Source organism: Lepidochelys kempii, chromosome 10, assembly GCF_965140285.1.
Source record: "Lepidochelys kempii isolate rLepKem1 chromosome 10, rLepKem1.hap1, whole genome shotgun sequence".
NCBI lineage: Eukaryota > Metazoa > Chordata > Testudines > Cheloniidae > Lepidochelys > Lepidochelys kempii.
Genome location: NC_136389.1, coordinates 3,603,752 through 3,626,823, shown reverse-complemented (window position 1 = coordinate 3,626,823; position 23,072 = coordinate 3,603,752). Strand labels below are relative to the sequence as shown.

The following is a 23,072-nucleotide window of genomic DNA, read 5'->3' as shown; positions in this document are numbered from 1 at the left end:
TAACCTATCTGTAGCTCTACCGTGCTCGTCACTGGAGAAGCCCTGAGGTGAGTGCATTGTGCAGTCAGCTCTTTGGAACACAGTCAGCAGTTACCACTTAAAGAAATCCGCAGTTATCATTATTCATGGTATTACCGTGGTGGCTAGAGGCCCCAACGGAAAATGGGGCTCCATTTTGCTAAGTGCTGGACATGTACATAGTAAGAACCGGGCCCTGCCCCAGAGAGTTTAGAACCTAAATGGACAAGATGGGAGAAAGGGCTTGGTATTTGACAGTGAGGAACTGAGGCCCAGAAAGATGAAGTGACTTGCCCAAGGACACATGGGAAGTCGGTGGCAGAGGAAATTGATCCTAGCTCTCCAATCCCAGTGCCTTCACTCACATGCGGCGTGGGTGGCGCTTACTGCACTCTTTCCCAGAGTCAGACTGAGAAATGCCACAGTAAACTCAAACATGACAATCTGGAAAGTGCTGGATTCGTTTTTTGGAGTGCTCTGCACTGTGGCTGATCTTGCTCCACTGCAAATAAAATGCCTCAGCAAGGTGTGGCTGGGAAAAGGTAAAGATCAGTTTCTCTCTGGTGAAATGTTCCTAAGTGGTGTTGGGCAACCAAGGCCAAACTGGTGCACAAAGGGGTAGGTGTAAGCGTTCAGTGAGTGAAAATAGCTCCAGCAAGGAAGCCAAAGAGATGTGGTGGTGTTAGGTAAGAGTCGTACCTGTATTAACCCTGGACAGCCATCAACGCTGCATTCGTGCTGCCGGGGTGAGAAACACAGAGGCAAGAGGTGTAGGAGGTTGTTCGGTTCAGTTTGTTGTTCTTGATTGTGCAACTCCCAATAAGGCTAGGACCTGCTCTGCAGGAAGCTATGTCATGTGACAAGCTGGAGGGGAATTACAGAGGAAGGGATTGTGAAGTGAATATGTTTACTTGGGACTGATTCTGAGTGGTGCTGAGGATCCTGCAACTTCCAGTTGACTTTAGAGTGTGCTGTAGGTGCCCAGCACCCTCAGGATCAAGCCCCTTTTTATTATGTTTGATCTTAACAGTCCCTTCTGGCTTTAAAATCTATAAATCTTCCGCTGAGGTAATGTTAGTCTTTCAGACTGCTTATGGCCCCGGTCAAACAACACACCTCCTCCATCCGTGTCATCTGAAGGACGCAGGGGAGAAGATCCTTCCCTGTCTTATTTCTGCACCCTTTGATTAGGAAAACAAGCAACATTTACAAATCCTGTTTGCTTTTCATCCTTTTACGCTGCTTCCCACACACTCCGGCGTCACTTTGTTCTCTTTGGGCAACAGATCCGGGCTTGCTCGGTTTCCCGAACTGGCACAGTCCCATCACTGCGGTGTTGGGGGTCTCAGTGGTGTATTCGAAGATTTGAGGGAGGAATTTTCAAATGGGCCCTGCACTGGTCTAGCTCAGCTCCCACTGAAGTCAAAGGTAAAATTCCCATTGATTGAAATGGGAGCAGAGTTAGGCCAGTGCAGGGCACATCTGAAAATCCCACCACCAATTTAAAAAACAAAGCCAAAAAACACGTGTTAGTCCAAATGTCACTGACAGAGTTTTGGTTCATTTTGGATGGTGCAAACTGTCCTCTTCCCCTTAACGCAGCCTCTCTTGAGCTTCAGCTGAGTCAACAGTGATTCGTAGGAGCAAGGAGAAAACATAAATAGGGGTTTGATTTGAAAGTAATGGAGAAAGAGCCATGAGTGTTTCCCCTTGGAGATCACTGGTTGCAGCAGGAGAAAACCTAAAATCCTACGACCCCGGATTCTTATCTCTTTGGAGCAGGTTTCACAGGCCAGTAACTCCAGTGAGCCGCCTCCTGATCTATGCCAGTGTTAGCTCTTCAGACAGGCTCTCCGCTCAGTAACAGGGCTCTTTGTGATCACAACAATTCCAGTCACCCCAGCGTTCCCTGGGCAGGTCTAGAAACCATGAGCTGCCGTTTATTAAACTGCTAAACACTATGAATAGTTTGAGAATTTCTGCCCTTCTTTGGCCCAGTTCTAAAATCCCTCTGGAGCGAGCACTGTATGTACTAACCTCTCCTTGGAGGTTTGTCAGGCCAGAGTAAATCCGTGTGTGGGGAGGGTTTTCCTTGCTAGTCTAAATCTCTTTGGACTCCGAGAACAACCCAGACGAAGCCGAAATGGAGAGTTAGGATTGGCTGAGCTGTGGGATTTTCCATCTGAATTTACATATCACCCACTTCTCTGCATGCCTTTCTGTTTACATCACTTAAGAGCCAGCGATACACACAGACACACACACAGATAGTGGAAGAGACATTTTGAAAGAGTAAAAGTCTGCTGGAGCTGGAGCACTTTGTCCTGGGAGCCACTTGGTGAGCTTTGCTTCTTGCTTCCAGCTCGAATAGCCCGAGTGAATTTCGCACAAGGTAAAGCCCTGTGTAAGGAGTGTCTGTGCATGTCAGCAGAGTTTCTGTTTGAAGCATAGTCGGAAGGTGGCTGTTGTTTTTAGTAATCAGTGACAAGTGAGGGAAGTATTATGCGTGTTCATAGCTGTATGCAAAGCTAAGTAAGGAAGCTGAATGGAGCTAAAATTCAAGTCCCGGTTTGAAGTGGCTGTTACCCTTCGCCTGCACCTAATTGCAATACCTTAGGATATCTTAATGTGCTTGTATATAAGGTCAGCTTGATGCATCATTAACCCTTTCCTGTGCAGTGATCGGGGGACTTTACATTTCCAAACCTGTCACAAATGCTAACTAAGGAGGTCTCGTATGTCCGCTACTCTTAAAACTGCCACTCCATTGTAAAGTGCCGTGTGTTATTTAACGGAAACGTGCGTTTGGGTGTTTTATTAGTATGGGAGTCGGTACATTTTCCATCTAAAAGCTGCTACTGAATTTCTGCACTTACATTTGGAAATCACCATTGTCACAAATTTTTCTGAAGGAATCGAGGGTCTGTTTTCAAGTGTCAAGTGCATGGGGTTCCTAGGTCCATTCATGGCTATCTTTTGCAATCCCTGCTCTCCGTAGTCTCTATTTCCTCTGCTCTGATGCTAGTTGAAAGTTTCTCTAGCAGTAGTGTTGGTTGGCTTTCATTGTATCTGATTGTTTCTGTTTTAAGCAGCAAAGTTCAGGGAGATGTAGTAATATGAGCAGAGAACTGAAACGCACTGAAATTTTTCTCTTCTCATTGCTTTTGTGACACTTCTAGTAAGGGGGCAATGGTTGGCATATTTCAGATGAGTCTTTAAAGCAACCCAGAACATGGGTAAAGCAAGTCATCCAATTTCAAAGCAGTGTAAAAAAAAAATGGAGGCTACATATGTTTGGGTAGAGATTATGGCTTGTGTTTCTCGGAATGCCTTTCAGCCAGAAGAATCCCCGTAGACTTCTTTAAATGGAATTGCTGGACCCTGCCAGAGGAATGCGGCCACCATTAGCATGGAACATAGTGGCTGTTTAACGGCGGACAACAGCAGTACACAACAGTTTAGGACAGGAGGTAAAGAAGAAATCGTCATACAATTGGGGTGAGTTTTAGGAAAGCAGAATGTAATGTGCTGCTTTTAGTGAGGAGGGTGAGGCAGGTTTTCTACCACTTGGCAACAGTTCCCTTGATATTGACAGGGATTTCTTTGATCACTTATTAAACTTTACCACTGGGTATTTGGTGGTGTTTAAATCTCTTCACAATTCAAGTGAAAGATGGCTTTTAAATCCACTGCAACCAATGTGAGTCAAACACCAAAGGTTTGATTGACTGAGGACAGATTAGCTTCTGTTTAGCTGCTGCTTTTTCACAGGCAAATTCCTTGGCCACAGAATATCTGAGGAGCCTGTGTATGAATTGTGGGAGCTGGGGAGGTGAGAAGTGTAGGGGCTGAGATCAGGGTCTGTGTTTGTACAGTAAGTTCCGTGGTCTGTTATCACTACTTCTGGGTTGGTCAGCAAATTCTGACATCCTGCCCAGAGTAGGCAGCTGTGCTTTGTTTCAGATGTGTATTTCTTGTGCACACATACAATAGCGCCAGGACTGAGGTTGGTGTGGATTCCTGGGGGAAGCTTCCCCCCCCCCCCCAAGTTGCCTAAAATTAAGTCGGGGAAAGCATTGGGAAGCATAGTTTTTGTTTTCAGTGCTGCAAGATTGATTGTGACCTTTGACCTCTGATCTAAGCTGTGATGTGATCTAAGGAAAAACTAAATGCTTTATCCCCCTGAAAATTAGTTTTGATCCAGTTGTAAGAATGTGTACAAGTTATTGATTCCGTTTTTAAAACAAAATATTGCTCATAGTTTGTCCATAACTAAAACTGACTATTTTCTAGAAGGGGAAAACCACTTCAGAGGGGCTCAGAGAAGAAGCATGATGTCTGAGCCCAGCAAAAGAACACACACAGACAAGAAAGGCTGATTCTGTTCCTCAAGAACAGAGACCAGTGCTACAAAACCTGCCGTCCTGCATGGTAGTAACTGGGGCCCCTTTTATTGTACCTCTGTTAACAATATTTTGCATTTCTCCAGCGCAGTCTGTTGGCGGATCTCAACGCACTTTCTAGACCTCTCTAAAAGACTTGCAGTAGCTCAACCAGAAGTTACAGGCTGCTGCAGGAATCACTTGGTGAATTCTCTGGCCTGTGTTGGACAGGTCAGACTAGATCATCATTATGGTCTCTTCTGGACTTAACAATCTATTAATTCAGCTTCACAGCCCCTGTGAGGTGGGTATTGTTATCCCCATTTATACATGGAGACATTGAGACCCAGAAAGGTGAGGTGACTTTCCCAAGGTCGCCTAATGAGACTGCGGCAGAGCCAGGACTAGAACCCATGAATCTGGTCTCCTTTGTGCCTTAGCCACAAGGCTGTCCTTGCCTGCTTTTGCACCAGTCAAGGACTGAATAAACCATATAGCCTGAATACGGTCATAGAGAGACCGAGTCCCCTCCAGGACAGAAGTTGTGACCCACTGACAGTGGAAGGAGGCTCACACTGCTGATGGCTGCGCTGTCTCTGTGTTCTGTGCGTAGACTTGCAATTTCTAGGGCTGTCTCTGTCGCATACACACAGTTAATGGCTGAGAGAGAGAGAGAAGGCTCTGCTGAGCCCTGACATGTGACTCTGTCTTCGGGTGTCCGGAATTCTTTATCAAGTAGAGAAGGTGTGATATCTCCAGAGACGTTCAAAATCCACAAAGCTGGCCTCCAGCCTTTCTAGAGGGATACCCTTCCTTGAATCCAAGAGCCAGTTCTCAACAGAAGATGGCTTTTCAGCTTTCCATCAGACAACGTTTTTTGGCCTGGAAGTAAAACATAGACAGCCCATTCTTATTGCAGCTTGGCAAAGTGGAGAAAGCTCAATCCATGATGGCAGATTCTCTGTGGATTAACTGACCACCCAAAAACTGACTCAGGGGAGAGTTCTGGGTACGAAGAAATGTGACAGAACCTGGGAGATGTAGTTACTGATTCCCCATCGTCTCGTCCCCCACTCCAAACACGTCCTTTCCTTTCCATCTGCATTTGGCCCAGCGTGCTCGACGGTTGGACCAGCTCACCATTTACTTCACTTTGTTGCCCTCTCTCTGCCCTGTAATATTCTTTCCTAGGTGCTGTGCAAATAAGCTAAAGAATGTGTAACCCTCTACTACAGACTTGCAGAAGTTTGTGATTTTGTTATTAAAATACCTGCTATGAACTAAAGAAATTCTATGCCTCAGGGGCTCACACGAGATACAGTAAGAGGGGATACACACACACCCCGCCCCCCGTCCATCCTTGCCACCGTTAGGCTGGCTCCATGCACTGGCTGTGTTCTCTAGCAAACAGCCCTCCTTGGTATGATTTCAGCAGCATAGCGTAGCATTAGAGACCACTCCAGTGAAGCTGGCAGGGGGAGGAAGAAAGCTACACATATGAGGCTTCTTAACTGGACTGTATGGACCATTCGGCACATAAAATTGGGAGGTGGTTGCACATTCCTTGGCAAATACCAGACATTTTGCAGTATGAGGTTTCCCACCTTTCAAGTCCTTCTTCTTAGGTGCAAGTCTGTATCTAAGGAAATGCATTGGAGGGTTTCTGCCCCGCCCCAGTGAAAGTGTCCACATCACAAAACCCATCACGCCCCTCAGCCCCCTGTGGCCCAAACACGGAACACAGGTTGGGACGTAGACCCAGAAAGGACACAGAACTGTATTCAAGCAGGAGGATGGAAAAGCTCAGTGGTTTGAGCATTGGCCTGCTAAACCCAGGGTTGTGAGTTCAATCCTTGAGGGGGCCATTTGGGATCTGGAGCAAAAATTGGGGATTGGTCCTGCTTTGAGCAGGGGGTTGGACTAGATGACCTCCTGAGGTCCCTTCCAGCCCTGATATTCTATGATTCTAATAATGGGGGATTCCTTCTCTTGGGGAAATGGCTCTTCCTAGACCTGGCCTTCCTGCGCCCATTCCTGTTGTAAATAACTCTCCCCAGTGAAAGGGAGGGGATGCCCAGTTTTTGGGGAGCTCAGGGACCAAAAAGAGGGACATCCCTGGAAACGAGCAGGTTCACTGTTCCCGCTGCCTTGTAGGCAAGTGCATGAGAGAGGCCAAAAGCTAGACTGGCCGTAGGGAACATGCTCCCCTCTTATGCAAAGGTGCTCCTCCTGAGCAGGAAGAAAAGGAGGACTTGTGGCACCTTAGAGACTAACCAATTTGTTTGAGCATAAGCTTTCGTGAGCTATAGCTCACTTCATCGGATGCATTCAGTGGAAAATACAGTGGGGAGATTTATATACATAAAGAACATGGTTGAGGCATCTTGGCTTGGGAAGGGCAGTGGGGGAAATTCTCATTGCTGCTGACCCTGCAGAGAGAGGGTCGCTGTCCCTGTGAGCTGTCAGCCAGCCCCAGATTTTTTGGCTGGGTCACTTACCCAAGAATTCTGGGACCTAAAAGTTCAGTGTGAGGACTTGAATCCAGCCCACCTCCCTCGCTCTCCCTCGCTGCAGCGGCTTATGGTCAGTCATGTGATTTAGTGAAAGGCTGGCCCGAGTGCTTCCTCTTTTTGATTTTCTCTTGGCAAAAACAGGGAAGCTGCTTTTAGAAATAAGCTGCATGGCAGAGGAGCTATACAGACATCTGGATCTAATCAGGCTGGCTAGCTGTCCTCCCAGGCCTGTCCCTTTCCTAAGGTATGACCCCAAGGCCTTTGCCACTAGCTATGGCCCCTGGCTATGTGAACCGTTGATGCTTGCTTGGCTTTCTGGTGCAAAATGGAGATGTCCCTTTCCCTGCAGCAGTTGGTTGGATACCCCCTGCCCCTGTGGGAGATGACCCTATAAAGTCCTGGGTGGGAAAACTCAGCGAGGGTCTCCAAAAATCAGGACTCTAGGGCCTTCTCTGTGGAGATCTGCAGGGGGCTGCTTGGGTGGACACCTAAGGCCACTTGCTTTTCTGAGCAGCTGAGAAGGACATTGCAGTCCCAAGAATGTTGTTATTCCTTGTACATCTTGTATCCTAAAGGCTTCCTTCGGGATCACGGTGTGCATGTCTTGTGTATAACACAGAGTACGTCCTGGCATGAATGCGACATTGGGGCAGTCAGCCCCCTCACCTCAGGATGCGATTTTTGTCCTCCTCAACTGTGCTTGGAGCGGGGAAGCTGAAGGAAAATGCAGCGTGCTGTAGGGAAGTGCTGCAGATTCATCAAGAGGTGCTCTGCCTTCTGGGCTAGAGTTGATTCACTGCCCCCGCTTGGTGTGAGGAGGATGTGGCTTTCGGATGTAAAATCAAAGTCCTGCCCACTTGTGGCCATCTAAGATCCCATGATCATTTTTGCAAGAGTCGAAAGGTGCTAACCCTAGTGGCCTAAGCAAACTCCAGCTTGAGTCTTTGACATTTGGCCTCCCTGGAATTCCCCTGGTGTCGTTGGCTGGGATATTCTTCATTGTCAGTCCGGCAACTGTTCTATAAGGTGGCTGCTTTTTAGAGGTGGCTGCATTTCAGGCCTCGGTGAAGTGATTCCTAGGCATGGTGGTTAACGTAGTCTGGGATGAAAGATGATATAAATAGAAGTCTGAGTTGTGGCTGCTGCTGTTCTGTAAGCAGCCGATATTCCACTCGGCATCCTGCCCATTCTTGCATTCTGCTGGTTTGTCGTTCAGGGAAGACCTGAAGCCAACTCCCGTCTGCCCAGCTCAGGGGGGCTGCTCGGCCAAGGAGACGTTTAGAAAGAAGAGTGGAAAATCCCCGTCTTCTGGCCAACATTCCCTTATTTAGGGTTGGATCTAAAGGCCACTGAAGCCAATGGCATCTTTCCGTCTATTTGAATGGGCTTTGGATCAGTGTGTTCTTTCCCCATCCTTGATGTACCTGCTCAGTTCCCTTGAGAATTCAACAGTTACACACTCCCATCTGGAGAGGACAGGGAACCAGGGCCCCACGGGTCATGCAATTACATGACTGCACAAATTGCCTCTAATTGTCCTTCCTTTGACTAGTCCATCCCTGTGCCCCAGACCAGAGCTTCCCTTTCCTTTGTGAAGTCTCCATCCCGTATGGTTGCTAAGAAACCCTTCCAAGGGAGAGAGAGTGAAATGGAATCTGCCTGAGTCTGCATGCAGCCTGAAACATTCCCCAAGGAGGCAATTTGCTTCTCTTCATCTCAGGGGGTGTTTGTTCACTCTGAGCCTAACAAGAACACCTTAAATGTCAGCTCTTTTAGCTCCACTTGCTGTGGGAGGAACGTCAAGCGGGAGCGCTGCTCCCCTGCTGCTGGATGAAATGGTGGGCACTGGAATGGAGGGAGAGGGCAGGGAGCAGGTAGATGCTGCCAAGGTTTGCTAGGGTGGGGAATCACGAGTTCAACCTCTTTCCCTCAAATTTAAGTCCCCTCTGTTCCTGCCTAAAGGGTGGGGGAAAGGAGAAACCTCCCCTCCCCAACAGCAAGCATCTCAACTGCTTCCTGCTTGCCAAAATACCACACCAACTCCCGCACTTCCTGGGTGCCCAAGCCCCTACCCAGCTCCCCCTTAACCACCCCTGCAGGGCAATTGCCTACTGAATCCTTGCCCTCTGTGCTGGGGCTCGTGCAATGCGCTGGGACTCAGGGGGGCAGCACAAATGCAGCTGAGCTGAACCTAAATCACATGGGGTGCTTGGCTGTCTGCATGAGCGCTGCCAGTGGGGCTGGGAACGGTTGGAAATGGGCACAGCGGTATCCTGGCCTGGGCAATGGGGAGGAGACATGCATTTGCATTAGGAGTTATTAATACAGTAGCACCAGAGGCCCCATCGTGCTAGGCACTGTACAGCTACATAGGAAGAGATTGTGAACTCTGGGAGAAGGACTCTGAGCAGACTGGCCAGAGAGAGTCAGTGGTCTGCCCAAGGGCACGCAGAGAGTCGGTAGCAGAGCTGGGAATTGAACCCTGGTCTGCTGAGTCCCAGCCCAGTACCTTAACCACAAGCCCATATTATTTATTCCCATTCTTTGGGCTCTACAGCGATACTCATGACCAATTGCCAGGCTCTTGGTGGTGTCCAGCACCGCTTGAGACTCTGCTTATCTCTGGATTGAAGCAGCGCCGCGCTGTTCGTGAGACCACTCCAGTAACTCTTAGCATCTCCTAAGGGAGGTGGCGTTTGAAAGTGGCCAGTGCACTGCTTCCAAAGAAATGGAAAATATTATCCCATAATGACTTTTTAAAACAGGCTCCGGTTTCTTGCTTTCTGAAACCACAGCCTGTTCCAAAAGTTTAGTTCTGGGGAACAGTTCTTTTCCCAGGACTGATCTATTGTACTGTGAATATTGGACAGTTGTGCAACATGGAACCTAAAAACTGTACAGTGTGTCCTGTCAGGCAGGGCTGAGTGGTGTCCTTTTGGCTCACGAGCAGAATGTTTAGTATAAACATGGCCCGGCACGATTGTCATGCTTATGAGGGCTGATCTACACTTAACAGTTAGGATGCGACAGCTACCTAGGTGAGGGGTGTGAAGAAACCAGCCCCCTGACTGACTCAGTTATGCCAACTTAACCCCAGGCGTAGATGCAGCTGTCTTACCAAAAAGTCATTCGGAGTGACGCTGTTCCTGCACCGATGGGAACCGCTTTCTGCTGGCGCAGATAGCCTCTGCACTGCGCAATTATGCCAGTGTAGCTGTGGGGGACATAGCTTTGCCGGTGTAGTCTCGGTCGCATAGAGAAATCTGTAAGTGTGAATTTAGACTAGGTTGTTGGGCCTGTTGTGGTAGCCCGCGAGGCAGTGCTCCCTTGAGCCAGTGCTGTAGAAACCCACCACAAAGACAGCTCCTGCCCCAAAGAGCTTAAATGGACATAGTGCAGAGGCCACATTTAGAGCCCTGGAAACCAAAGTCCTGAATGGAAGGAGCTGCCAGGGCAGGGGTCTGTCTAGTCCAGTCTCATCTTCAGTGCTTAGTGCCAGCTGCTTCGGAGAAATGGACCAGAAACACTGTGCTGGCCAAATATGCAATCGCTGGCCAGAGCAGATGTTTCTCCCTATCTGACCTCTGTTAGTGTTGGCTCGTGCCCTGAAATAGGAGGGTTTGGCTCCCTGTTTAATTATTTTTGTCCTCTCTAGTTGACCTGGAGATGTTCTTCCCTGTACAAATGTCTGATCCTGCATTGAATCCTCTTAATTAAGCTCTTGGACTCTGTTATCCAGTGGCAGTGAGTACCAAAGGATAACTATGCCTTGTACAAGCCTCTTGCCTTTCAAATTCAGCTGTCTCCTCTTTATCCACCAGACAGATACAGGAATGCAAGCTTCTCTGCACTGTCCATCCCCAAAGCACCTCAGCCTTGACAAAGAAGGGGAAACTCAAGAGGGGAACTCTGTCTCCTGGGCCCTGTGAATCCTTGTCTGCTGTGATGTAAAACTGGACTGAGTGACCCCGATGGGTGTTCCATGGTATCGCACTGTAGTGGGCCCACACACTGAAGTTTCCATCATTGGAGCAATTAACGTACAATACTGCAGGGTTTTCTCTGTAGTCTGGGAAGTCTCCGAATAGCCATCAGATGGGTAACTAAAGTTCTCCACAAACCCTGGTCTGAATCTGAACTGGTGAGCTAGAGATGGCAGGCTCTGCATCTCATTCCCAATGGCCTGAGGCACCCAGTTCATGTCATGCACTTAACATGAGTCTGTTCCACACCAGTTAGTTGTTCTGAACAGAATTTGGGATGGGGGCCTTGTTGCGACTTGGTGTGCCTGTTTGTACTGCAAGATTGTGGGTGTGGAGAGCCTGGCACCCTTTCACCTGGAAGATGTCGCCTCCCCTAGGCCGAGAGAGGAAATGCTGCATTACTTTAGGTGAGGAGATTCAATATCACTGTGATCATTCTGAACAGCAGGCTCAGAAATAACAGCTAGGGAGGACTCCCTCTTAATTTGCTCCACCCACTCCCCATCTCTGTCACCAAAAGTTTCATGCATTTCTTTACATGGGGCCCAGAACCCGACAAATAAACAGCTCAGCGTCTGGTGGCTGTTGGCTGGGCTTTGCTGTTTAAACAAAAACCCACATGAGCTGCCTTACTGTTATAAGCCAAGGCCTGATGTGTGGGTGCAGGATGGGTGCAGGGTGAGAACCACGCCCACATGGAGTCCACTGAAGTCAGCAGGCATGCATCTGAGCATCAGGACCTGCTCACAAAAGTCTCATCCCAGGATCAGGACCCAGGACTCCTGGCTGACGCTACAGTAACAAACCAGGACTCCAGCCCTACATTAAAAAGCCTGGTGATTGTGTACTATCGAGCCAAAACCATGCAGGCACTGCTGTGAGTTGTAAGCTCCCAAAGGGTTTGTTTGTGTCAAACCTGTCAGAAATAATGATATTAAAAAGATGGAAAAATACCTTCATAACATTCTCTTTTTGCCATGAAATTTGCTAGAACAATTAATTGGTTCCGTCCCAGCAAATGTGTTCAAACAGGATCGGGCTTCAGCCAGCACTAAAGAAAGCAAACTCAGAATTTTCAGTGATTGTTTGTGGGCAATTGTGCGGCTTTGCAAATCTGAATCTAGTGAAATAGTTTAACCAGCTGAATAAGGGAACAGGGGTCTGGCAGCTTCCTGTCCTAAAGGAGCTGGAACTGCGAGCGAGATCCAGGAATCACAAACCTTTCATTGAATAAAGGTTTCTCTCCTGGTGTTGGCTGCCATGCAGCTCGGATCACGCTGAAGATAAGCTATTACATTTTTGCAAAAGTTAACAGAAAACCACGTGTCCTATTTCTGCCGGTGCAGGACCAGCCCATGCTACATGGTCTGAAAGCCCAGCACCATGGCCCTGAATCATAGAATATCAGGTTTGGAAGGGACCTCAGGAGGTCATCTAGTCCAACCCCCTGCTCAAAGCAGGACCAATCCCCAATTTTTGCCCCAAATCCCTAAATGGCCCCCTCAAGGATTGAACTCACAACCCTGGGTTTAGCAGGCCCATGCTCAAACCACCGAGCTATCCCATCAGCATGGACACATGTACAAAAAATAGCAAAACTGACATTGACTTGTCCACAAGGCCAGGAGCAGGCCTGTATCGACCACACTCTTGACTATGGGCCAGCCTTAAGGACGGGTGGTGAAGAAGAATTTCAGTCCACTGCTTCCTGAGCTGGGAGTTCTGGGGAGGCAGCCTACTCTGACTCTAGGTACAGAGGTTACTTCGAAAATCTCAGCAGCAGTAATCTTCCACCCCAGCTGATTCAGAGTGATGTGACCAGATTGCCAAGGGAAATGTGGCAAGCCCTTGTTTGGATGTTGGGTGGCCTTGAAGGGAGGAAATGGGAGAATTGACCCTTCACCTATAAAAGCTCTTGTCTGTGATTTGAATATGGAGTTTTTGCCGCGTGCTGGAAAGGTGGCTTGGGAGGCTGTGACGGGACCCCCGGGGTACAGCTTGGGTCTGTGGGACTGCTGTGCCCCCTTAACTCTCCAGCCTGGGCTGTCTCTCACAATGCTTTGCCAGTGCCAAGCAGCAAACCCCTCCAGGCATTGTGATCACTCAGTCACCAGCATGCAGAGACACACCCAGCTAAGGTGTGTGAGTGCTCTTGTGAACTGTACACAGGGAAATACCAGCAAGCCTCCCAAGTCCTTCTTTGGAGCAGGGCAAGTTTATTAACTAGCTCACGACTTCATCAAAGGAAAGTGGACATGCACCAGCCTTTGTAACCTGAGCAGATTCCCCACGCACTTCAGACAAACTCCCTGGTTAAGAGAAAACATTACAATAAGTGTATTAGCTACAGAAAGATAGATTTTCAGTTATTATAAGTGGCAGGCATAAAAGGTCAGAGATAGTTACCAAAGACAATAAAAGGTAAAAAGAACAGGAGGACTTGTGGCACCTTAGAGACTAACACATTTATTAGAGCATAAGCTTTCGTGGGCTACAGCCCACTTCATCAGATGCATAGAATGGAACATATAGTAAGAAGATATATATATACATACATACATACAGATAAGTTGGAAGTTGCCATACAAACTGTGAGAGGCTAATTAGTTAAGATGAGCTATTATCAGCAGGAGAAAAAACCTTTTGTCGTGATAATCAAGATGGCCCATTTAGACAGTTGACAAGAAGGTGTGAGGATACTTAACTTAGGGGAAATAGATTCAATATGTGTAATGACCCAGCCTCTATTCAAACCCAAGTTAATAGGATCTAGTTTGCATATTAATTCAAGCTCAGCAGTTTCTCATTAGAGTCTGTTTTTGAAGCTTTTCTGCTGTAAAATTGCCACCCTTAAATCAGTCTAAATCCTAAACCTTATTTGACTAACCAGTATTTGGATCAAGTAGTTTTTCTCATCCCACTGGATGTTGCAGGTAGGTTACAGTCCTTAATACACAGGCTTCCCATTTACACCTGGGACCAGTCTCCTCAGTTCAAAGTCTTTGCCTTCCCGGTATTTTTGTTGCTTTCACTGTAGGTGAGGGAGGAGAAAGGTAATCGCATGGTGCCACTGTCCCTTATTTTATACACTCAGTCCATGTATCTGGAAAATACTAGCCTAGACATGTCCTGGTGGGCCATGCTGAGTCACTGAGTTGAACGATCCCCACTGGTGAGGTGCTTGCATAACTGCTGTTGAATTGTAAATCCCTTGTTTACTGTTCCCCCGCTGGTCAGTGACTGGTGATGATCATTCTGCGCCTGCCCCAGTGTTGGTCACCTCCTTTGTCATGGTCACTGGAGAACTAGCAGCGGGCAACTCCCAAACTCACAACATATTTCACTCACAACCATACTGCAAAATCTCATGACTTCTTGCTCACGACCGATATACATATTTTTGACAGAACCATAGGTTTCAGCAGATCATGACCTTTCCTCTGATATCTTACATGGCATGCTTTGCATGAAATAGCACAACCATGTATGATGAATGATGAATGTGGGGGTTACAGGGCACTACTTTAAGGTCCAGTGTGTCACAGAGGTCTAAGCCTCGACGTTAGAGTGAACGTGGACCCTCTGGGACCAATCCAAGCAGGGTCAGCTCAGCCCAGTGTGTATGCTTCACTGTGCGAGTCTCCTTCCGATGTAGCTTTAAAGCCAGAGGTCCTGCTTGTTCTCTAGGGATGCAGAAGCCCCCCTACTGCTTTTGTAAGATCAGGTTTGCCCTGGTACCTGTGGCAAAATTTCCCCTTCTGCTGTTGTGCATCCTCCTATATACTTGCTGCCACTCTCCACCCTAGAGGTGGCTGCATTTCGGGGGCGCTGTTTGTACAGAGTCTTGGAAAGCATTTTGGGAAATGGAAAATAAAATTCTCTCTCATGCTCGAGCCATTTATCCAAGTAGCTCTAAATCAGGGGTTCTCAAACTGGGGGTCGTGACCCCGAGGGGATAGTGAGGTTATGACCTTGGGTGTCATGAGCTGTCAGCCTCCACCCCAAACCCCGCTTCACTCCAGCATTTATAATAGTGTTAAATATAAAAAAGAGTTTTTAATTCATAAGGCGCGGGGGGGTCGCACTTACAGGCTTGCTGTATGAAAGGGGTCACCAGTACAGAAGTTTAAGAACCACTGGTCTAGATCTCTCAGCCTTGTTCAAACTCCTCAGAGTGCCATTCTCTTGTGGATAACCAGGTAATTATTTGGGATCCATTTCAGGTTACACCATCCCATCATGATAGCTACATGTGTAGGGTAGAGGCTGGGGGAGAGAAGGGGAAAGCGGCAAAGGATCTGCATTAGGGGAGAGTAGCAAGTGGGTGTCGGTTGGGAAGGAGGGAGAGAGCCGGGAGAAAAAGAGGGCTAATGGAACTGTGGAAGAAGAGAGGACCAGGAAGGGAAGAGAACAATAACTAGAGAGAGCACTCTCTAAGCAGAGAGAGCACCTCTTCTCAGTCACGAGTGAGCTGTGCTGCATCGTGTATCTTACACTTTAAAGAGACTCCTGTGTATTGTTGCTGGTGGGATGCTGTCTCACCAGGGCAGAGTTCCGAGTTCAGAGCTGTCTGTCTGCCCCTAAAGCACTGAAGCTACGTTTTTAGAAATGGCCAATGCTTTTGGGCCTCTCAGTTTTTGGGTGACCATCTTGACACCTTTGAAGAGACCTGGTTTCGAGAAAGGGCTGAGCCTCCACCCTCCGAAAAAATCTCGGACTCCTTTAAGGCATCTTCAGTTAGAGACCCATGTTCAGCAGACGCTCTTGAAAGCCTGAATGTAGTGTAGCCATGCGTGGACAGTATAATGTCAGAAGGTGATTCGTGGGTTAGGAGGGACGTTCTTCTGATCTCCTCTGCCCCTGCAAAAATAACCAACCCTCCAACTTTTTGTTCTTCCTCCAGAGCAAACTTCCCATGACTAATAAATGCTGGCCTAGATTATGAGCTCAAACAAGAGCGCTCGCTACAATCGCTTCTCCAGTGGTGCAGCAAACATCACTACGTCTGAGAACACTAACGGAGTAAGGAGCAGAGCAGGGGCGAGAAATTGGGGGGGGGGGGAGGAGAAGTATTTCTGGCCTCTTACGCCCTCCTCTTTGTTTGGCCAAAATAAAGATGATGAATGAAAATTTGGCCCTTGGGGCTGCGATCTCCACAAATAAAATCTTAGCAATCTTCTTGTGTATTTTATCAACCTTGGCTGAGTAGCAATCCCCAGTCCATGCTAGATCAACATAAGAACGGCCACACTGGGTCAGACCAAAGGTCCATCCAGCCCAGTATCCCGTCTTCTGACAGCAGCCAGTGCCAGGTGCCCCAGAGGGAGTGAACCTAAGAGGTAACGATCAAGTGATCTCTCTCCTGCCATCCATCTCCACCCTCTGACAAACAGAGGCTAGGGACACCATTCCTTACCCATCCTGGCTAATAGCCATTAATGGACTTAACCTCCATGAATTTATCCAGTTCTCTTTTAAACCCTGTTATATTCCTAGCCTTCACAGCCTCCTCAGGCAAGGAGTTCCACAGGTCGACACATGGTGACATTAATTCTGCCTTCCTTTCAGACGAGAATGGAAACGACTTTTGGGCCTGCCTATTCCGCTGTGACCACCATCACGAAAGGTGAGCATCTCGCTGCCCTGGAGCACTGCAGCCTTGCCGGAAGGGCAACTTACCACTTTGATTGAATTCTTCCTTCGCTGCACAGATTGAAGTGAACCAAAGCTAGTCACTGTGCGTTCGCTGAGGGACAAGCAACAAGTCACATGCGGTCCCAGCCCAGCTTATTCTAGGGCTCTGATCACCAGGCAGGACAGAGATAAGTGTCAGTGGAAATGCTTTCCAATCAGTCATACTTCACGGTGCTGCGGGGGAGCCCCTGCTCTGCCCAGGACTGCACAGCAGTGTCCGTTCTCTCCCCTGTTCCAGTTACGGTCCCCTCCTTGTGAACCTCCCAAGTGCTTGCTGTTAGGGCAGATACTTTCCATCTTGCTCTCTGCCCAAATGTGAATTATTTTGGACAGGTTGAGCAAAATCCCCTCAAGTTGTTTTGAGTTTAGCAAGGGGGGACTTCACTTTTCCCATTTAAGAACAAATAAATCCTTGCCCTTTTTTCTTCATTTAAAAAAAAAAAAAAGTGCACAGGATCCAAGAAAGGGAGTCCACAACCACCCGAACCAAAAGTCCCCTTTAAGAAGACCCTCAAACCTACCCCAGCTGACAGAATTCTCTTACTGCTCTGGGAAGCAGGCAGGCTTTCTCCCTTTTCCTTGGGCATCAAGTCAGGGAAGGAGCAGCTTGCTGGAGGGCATAAGGCCCTTATCTCAGAGCCTTGAGACAGAGCAACCAAACTTACCATCAGCGAACAAAAGTCTAGGCCAGGCTGGTGTCCAGGGGCCTGCAACCCACAGTATCCAACATGACTTCTGGTCCCCTGAGTGCTCAGCTTCCCTTTTCCTGTTTAAATAGCCCAGCATCACTGCGGGGCAGGGTGCTCCTTGATTGGTCCCGCGCTGTCTTGGCTGTAAGCGCCAAACTATCCCTTAAAGGGGTAGTACACCCCACCTCACAGGGCTCCAGCCAAACAGGGTAGGAGCAGGGCATGAACATAGACCTCACAGAGGACCAGTGGCTTTGCTTGCCTTGACAACATTGCTTTTGCTTTAGCAAAGCTAAGACTCTTCTACAGGCGCAAGTGACATAGTAAAAGGAGCGCTCCCGTCACAATGCATACTCACAAAGGGGCGGAGTAAAGGTTACACTTGCCGCTATACCTGTCACATTTCCAGACGTTTGAGTAGTTACATTTACAACCTTAGTGTAAATTCGTAACAAGCTGATCTTTATATGAACATCTCCTCTCTGGGTATAGCCGCCTTCCCTGGCGCCCAAGGAATATCCAGACCTCCCCTGATATAAACAATTTACAAGAGGATAAATGTTAAGGCTTTTCAGACTATTTTAAGCTGATAGCTCGAGCGGAATGTCTGTTTCTCTTTCTTGCTGGGCCAGCTCCCCTCAAGGAAGCACTGGTGATAAGGTATTGATTGTGCTGCCCTTCCTGGGGCCTCCAGGGGAGAGAGGAGAAATCCCTATTCCTTTTCTTTCGCGTCTCCTAAGTTTGCAGCCCCGTTCGCAAGAGCCCTTGCTCTTTAAAGGTGCCGCGAAAAACCTGAAATGTTTCTTTTGCTTTAAAGCTGACGGGACCAATACCTTTAAGCAGCACCGTAGGACTCCATCCTCATCCAGCACGCTCACCTACTCCCCGCGAGACGAGGACGATGGCATGGTACGTATTTCACGGGAGTGACCTTTCTGATCCCACTCGCAGGGGAGCGCATTGTCTGATTATCCCTTTTGAGAGCGCTCTGCCAGGCAAGTCTCGATCAGGGCATGTGCAGTTCCTGGACAGGACAGTAGCACAGCTAGACCTGTCTGGTCTTTGCTCGGTTTACTGGAGACACAGAGTGGTGTGACAGGGAGCTGTGGGAGGGCAGGTGAGTATCGCTTTGGCAGGCAGAGAGGTGGCGGTGCTCCCTGATGGTCGATATCAGTCGGGATTAGACCTCCGCGTTCGTGGCTGCCCCTGTCTGGTGCTCAGACCGCGAGGCCATGTGTCTGTCAGTCTCTAGCAGTTTCTGGCTGGGGTGAGATGTATGCGTGGGACTCTTCAGACTGCAGCCTTAGCTTTGGAGGTGATGGGCCTCATTTTCAAAAGCAGGTGCCAGAGTTGTGCCCGCTGAATGTCCATGCAGACCAGCTGCAAAGCCCACAGGTCTACTTGTGCCCAGGCAGCAGCTCCCTGTGTGGGAACATTCTGCCCCAAGTGTCACTTGTTACCCAGGGTGGAGAAGGGCTTGAAACAAAACTGTTTTTCGAAGGGTTTGGGGTCACAGTTGCGGCCTGCCGGTCTGAACCAGGCCCCTTTTCAGCAGCGCCAGCCGCCACAGTTAGATAAGTAGCTACTTCCACAGAATCTTTTCCTATTTGCACCTCTAGAGGGGGCCCCTCACTAGAGAATGAAAATCTGGAACCAGAATCCGAGCTAGACAGGCCGTGATTGTGCCGAAGGGCTGTGCTTCATATTCACCCCATCCACTGGAGCCAGTGGGTTTTACCCCAGCCACGGATGACCCAGTGTGAAGTTCTTAAAGCAAAACGTTCCCGAGTCTCCAGATAGCCTCGCAAAAGGAGACCTTTTTGTTTGTATCTGGCTAACTGATTCATCACACACACATCTCTGAGTAACTTCCCTCCTCAAGGATCAGGTGTTAGCACAGGGTTTGAGAGCAGTGTGGTTACGGGGCAGTTAAATCTAACTTAGACTGAGGGCTTTTTGAAACAAACAAATAAAACACCCACCTTAGTCTGAGTAGATTTTGTCAGACTTTGATAATGCTTAGTCCTGCCATGAGTGCAGAGGACTGGGCTAGATGACCTCCTGAGGTCCCTGCCAGTCCTGCGATTTTATGATCCTTAATTTCAATGCACATAGTTATGGGAGGGATGTAGGGCTTGATCGTTTGCTGGTGCTGTTCCCCCAAAGTGTAAAGCACATGCTTAACTTTGAGTATGAGAGTAATCCCTTACAGTTAAGCATGTGCTTCAATGTTGAGCTGGATCAGGGCCAGACTGCTCAGCAATTTGCAAGATCAGGCCCCTAAACTTTCCCCTAAATTGTTGTGTCAAGGGCTGTGATGCTTTTGTGAAAATCTCCACACCCTCTTGTCATTCAGTTAAAAAAAACACATAAGAGAATTGTTATTAATATGAGGCCAGATCCTCATCTGGGTTAAATCTGTATAGCTCCATTGGCTCCCTGGATCTGGTCCATTACGCCTGCTACACTGCCCTGCTCTTGAATCCTATGTTCCAAGCTTTGATTTGACGCATTCCTCTAACATCTAGTGCTTTAAAACCCTAACAATATAGACAGAGGAAAAAGATTCCAGCTGGGATTTTCAGAGGAGACTAAGTCAGAGACCTAGGTCCCCTTGCATGTAGGGCTCCAAACGCCAATCGAAAACAAAATAGATCTCTTGTAAGAGCTGTCCCCTCCAAAATGTGCAACGCGTCTTCCCTACAGTGCTACACATCAGTCAGCAAAAATAGCAATAATCATAACGAACACAGGAAGCCACCCAGTTGGTGAAGAGCTCTGGACAAGGAGAACTGCGAAGCCATGACTGCCTGAAATCCCAGACTGACTCTCGCTAACCCTTGGGAAAAGCTTCCGTTCCCTTCCCCAGAAGGTGCCAGAGTCTCGTCACCCATCGCAGAGGCAGCTGCAGGCAAATCCGAGCTCTCTTGGGAATAGGATACTTTTCTTTTAATTGCTGGTAACGAAACCAAAAGTAGCCAAGTGCTGTCTTCATGCGGGGCGAAAGCTGCTGGTTGCCCTACTGGGTGGTGACCAAAGGCTGTTCGGAAACCTACACAGCATGGTCCTATCCTTGTTGGGCCCTGCGGGAACGTACAAGGGTACAAGCTATAGGCCCGGTTTTCATTTACACGATGGCCGCTCTAGCAGTGTGCGAAGTGTACCGTCTTCCCAGCACAGTGTGAAGTGGCCTTAGTGTAAATGCTAATGGCTAACACTGAGTATGAGGAAACGCTTGACAATGGTGGGCCTGTTTCTGCCCTTGGATATGGATTCTCAGCTCCCACTCTATTCGGTCGGGGTTGTGCCTGGGGGCGGAATAATGCCTGTGAAATGCACTAGGTTGTTAATTCTCCACCAAGGGAAGTTACGGAAGCCCCATCGCTTGCGTTATCTGAAGATGGAATGGACAGAATTTTGAAGGATCTGGTGTGAAACAACCCAGCCTTGGCGGAGGAAGGAGAGACTAAACAGCACCTCTGCTAACAGACCTCTTCCCTCTCAAAGCCCTGGGAGAACCAATATGTGCCAAATCGTCACTGCTGGTCACCAAGCCCCTGGGCCAGGCAGTCCCTAGTGGTCATTAGCCGGCTCATTAAAGCCTTGCTCCGTGTAGATCTGTGTCCATGTGCATCCAGGAGACAGACGTTCTCCTTGTGTGGCACGTGAAGCTCTTCTGTCGCCCTGGGCCCTGAGTTGTTTTATTGCAATAACGGCTCGATGCTGCATGGAGCCCGGCCCCATTGCGCTGTGTGCTGCTCACACATGTAGTGAAAGACATTTCTGCCCCAAGGCGCTTACATCTGAATAGCCAAGAGCAAGGGAGGAAGAGGAACCTGCCCGGGTGGGGCAGCAGGGAATAAAGCCTAGGTCTCCTGTCTGTGGCAGCATGCTGCCTCCATGCTTTTGTATCTGCAAAACTGAGGATGATATTTACCTCGAGGGGGTCACCTCCCCAGACATCCGATTTTGCTCACTGTCGTTTTCCTTTCAAAAATTCTAAGTTAACTCATCGATTCCTTGTCATTTCCATTTATACCACTGCTGAGCCGCCCGGAACCGAGCCCTGAATCTTCCGCTACAAAAACTTCATTTCCCTACCTAATTACCCCATGTGCCCTCCTTCCCCCAGTAAATCCGTGCAGGTATATTCTAGCTACACCTATCTAAATCTCAGACACATGCAGAGTAGCATTGTTGACAGAACTGCCCCTTCTAGCGTGTGTTGTCTGACTACTGAGGTCAAGCTCCTGCAGTGACTTTCTTTGTTTAATAACTTTTTATTATCTTCCCACCAGTAGCACATTCATGGCTGAGTGCATAAAACTGATTTAACCCATTGGAACTACTCAGCGTTGGGTTTATATATTTACCTAACAATACATTTGCCTACTCTATTAAAAAGAACTCTAAGCTTTGGCTTTTAAGCAGATGCAGTAATGATACAAACTTGAATTCTAGTGTCATTACGCTCTGGAGACGGTAAAAGCAGAAGACCAGTTGGTCCTACTTGCTCATCTTCTTTGGTCCAGTTCAGACTTGTCCCCATCCTGCAGTACGCGGTGGTGTGGCTTGGCCACTTTACTTCAAAAATCCCAAAGCCTTTGGTTTTCCCTGCACTTCCCTTGGGGAGCCCATTTTACAGCCTGCTACATCTTGCTAGCAGAGATGTTCCCTGATTTTCTCCTACTTATTTTCCAGTCGTGCACTCGTTAAGGCTCCTCTTAACCCATTCCTGTCTGTCCTGGGTCCTGAGCCTGTAAACCCTGACGTGAAAATGCTCGTTGGGGTTACTCATGTGAGTAAGGGCTTGTAGCATCAGCCTTTGGTGCAACCTCTGCTTGTCCCTTCTCAGTCATTGTTGAGCCAAGCTAGGGAAGGGGCCTCGAGAGGTCATCTAATCCAGCCCCCTGTGCAGGGGCAGGACCAAGTAACCTAAATCATCCCTGACCAGTGTTTATCCAGCCTATTTTTAAAAACCTCTAGTGACGGGGATTCCACAACCTCCCTTGGAAGCCTAGACCAGAGCTTAACTACCCTGAAAGTTTAAAAGGTTTTCCTAATAGCTTCGCTTGCTGCAGATTAAGCCCGTTACTACCTGTCAGGGAGAGCAATCGATCATTCTTTATAACAGCCCTTACCAGATTTGAAGACCATTATCAGGTCCTCCCTCAGTTGTCTTTTCTCAAAACTAAACATTCCCAGTTATTTTAATTTTCCTCACAGATCAGGTTTTCTAAACTTTTAGCATTTTTGTTGCTCTCTTCTGGACTTTCTCCAATTTGACCACATCTTTCCTAAATAGTGGTGTCCAGAACTGGACACAATATGCAGCTGGGGTCTCACCAGTGTGAAGTAGACTAGGACAATTCTCTCCCATGGCTTACATATGACACTCCTGTTAATACATCCCAGAATGATATTAGCCTTTTTCACAGCTGCATCACATAGTTGACTCATGCAGTTTGTGATCCACTATAACCCCCAGATCCTCTTCCACAGTTCTACTGCCTAACCAGTTATTCCCCATTTTGTTGTTGTGCGGTTGATTTTTCCTTCCTAAGTGTAGTACTTTGCACTTGTCTTTATTAAATTTTATCTTGTTACAAATCAGAGAACTGGTCTGAAATTAACACTCATTTTGAATTCTAAACCTGTTATCCAAAGTGCTTGCAACCCCTCCCAGCTTGGTGTCATCTGCAGATTTTATGAGCATACTCTCCACTTCATTATCCAAGTCATTAATGAAAATGTTGAATAGTGACAGACCCCTGGGAGAACCACACTAGATAG

At 48.1% G+C, this 23,072-nt stretch overlaps 1 protein-coding gene across 7 annotated transcripts in view; it reads left to right on the top strand.

Annotated features, from left to right (window-relative positions):
• Positions 1-23,072, top strand: part of TRAF7 (TNF receptor associated factor 7) — a 47,421-nt gene that overhangs the window by 5,029 nt on the left and 19,320 nt on the right. Inside the window, exons 1-6 of one of the 7 annotated variants that reach the window (XM_073361687.2) lie at positions 1,453-2,410; positions 3,356-3,516; positions 4,312-4,449; positions 15,800-15,918; positions 16,465-16,522; positions 18,097-18,188. In XM_073361687.2, coding sequence (XP_073217788.1) covers positions 15,838-15,918; positions 16,465-16,522; positions 18,097-18,188 — 231 coding nt within the window. In that variant the 5' untranslated portion in view covers positions 1,453-2,410; positions 3,356-3,516; positions 4,312-4,449; positions 15,800-15,837. Of the gene's footprint in view, positions 1-1,452; positions 2,411-3,355; positions 3,517-4,311; positions 4,450-15,799; positions 15,919-16,464; positions 16,523-18,096; positions 18,189-23,072 lie in introns of those variants that run through there. The other 6 variants (XM_073361688.2, XM_073361685.2, XM_073361686.1 and 3 more) reach the window with 6 other exon arrangements.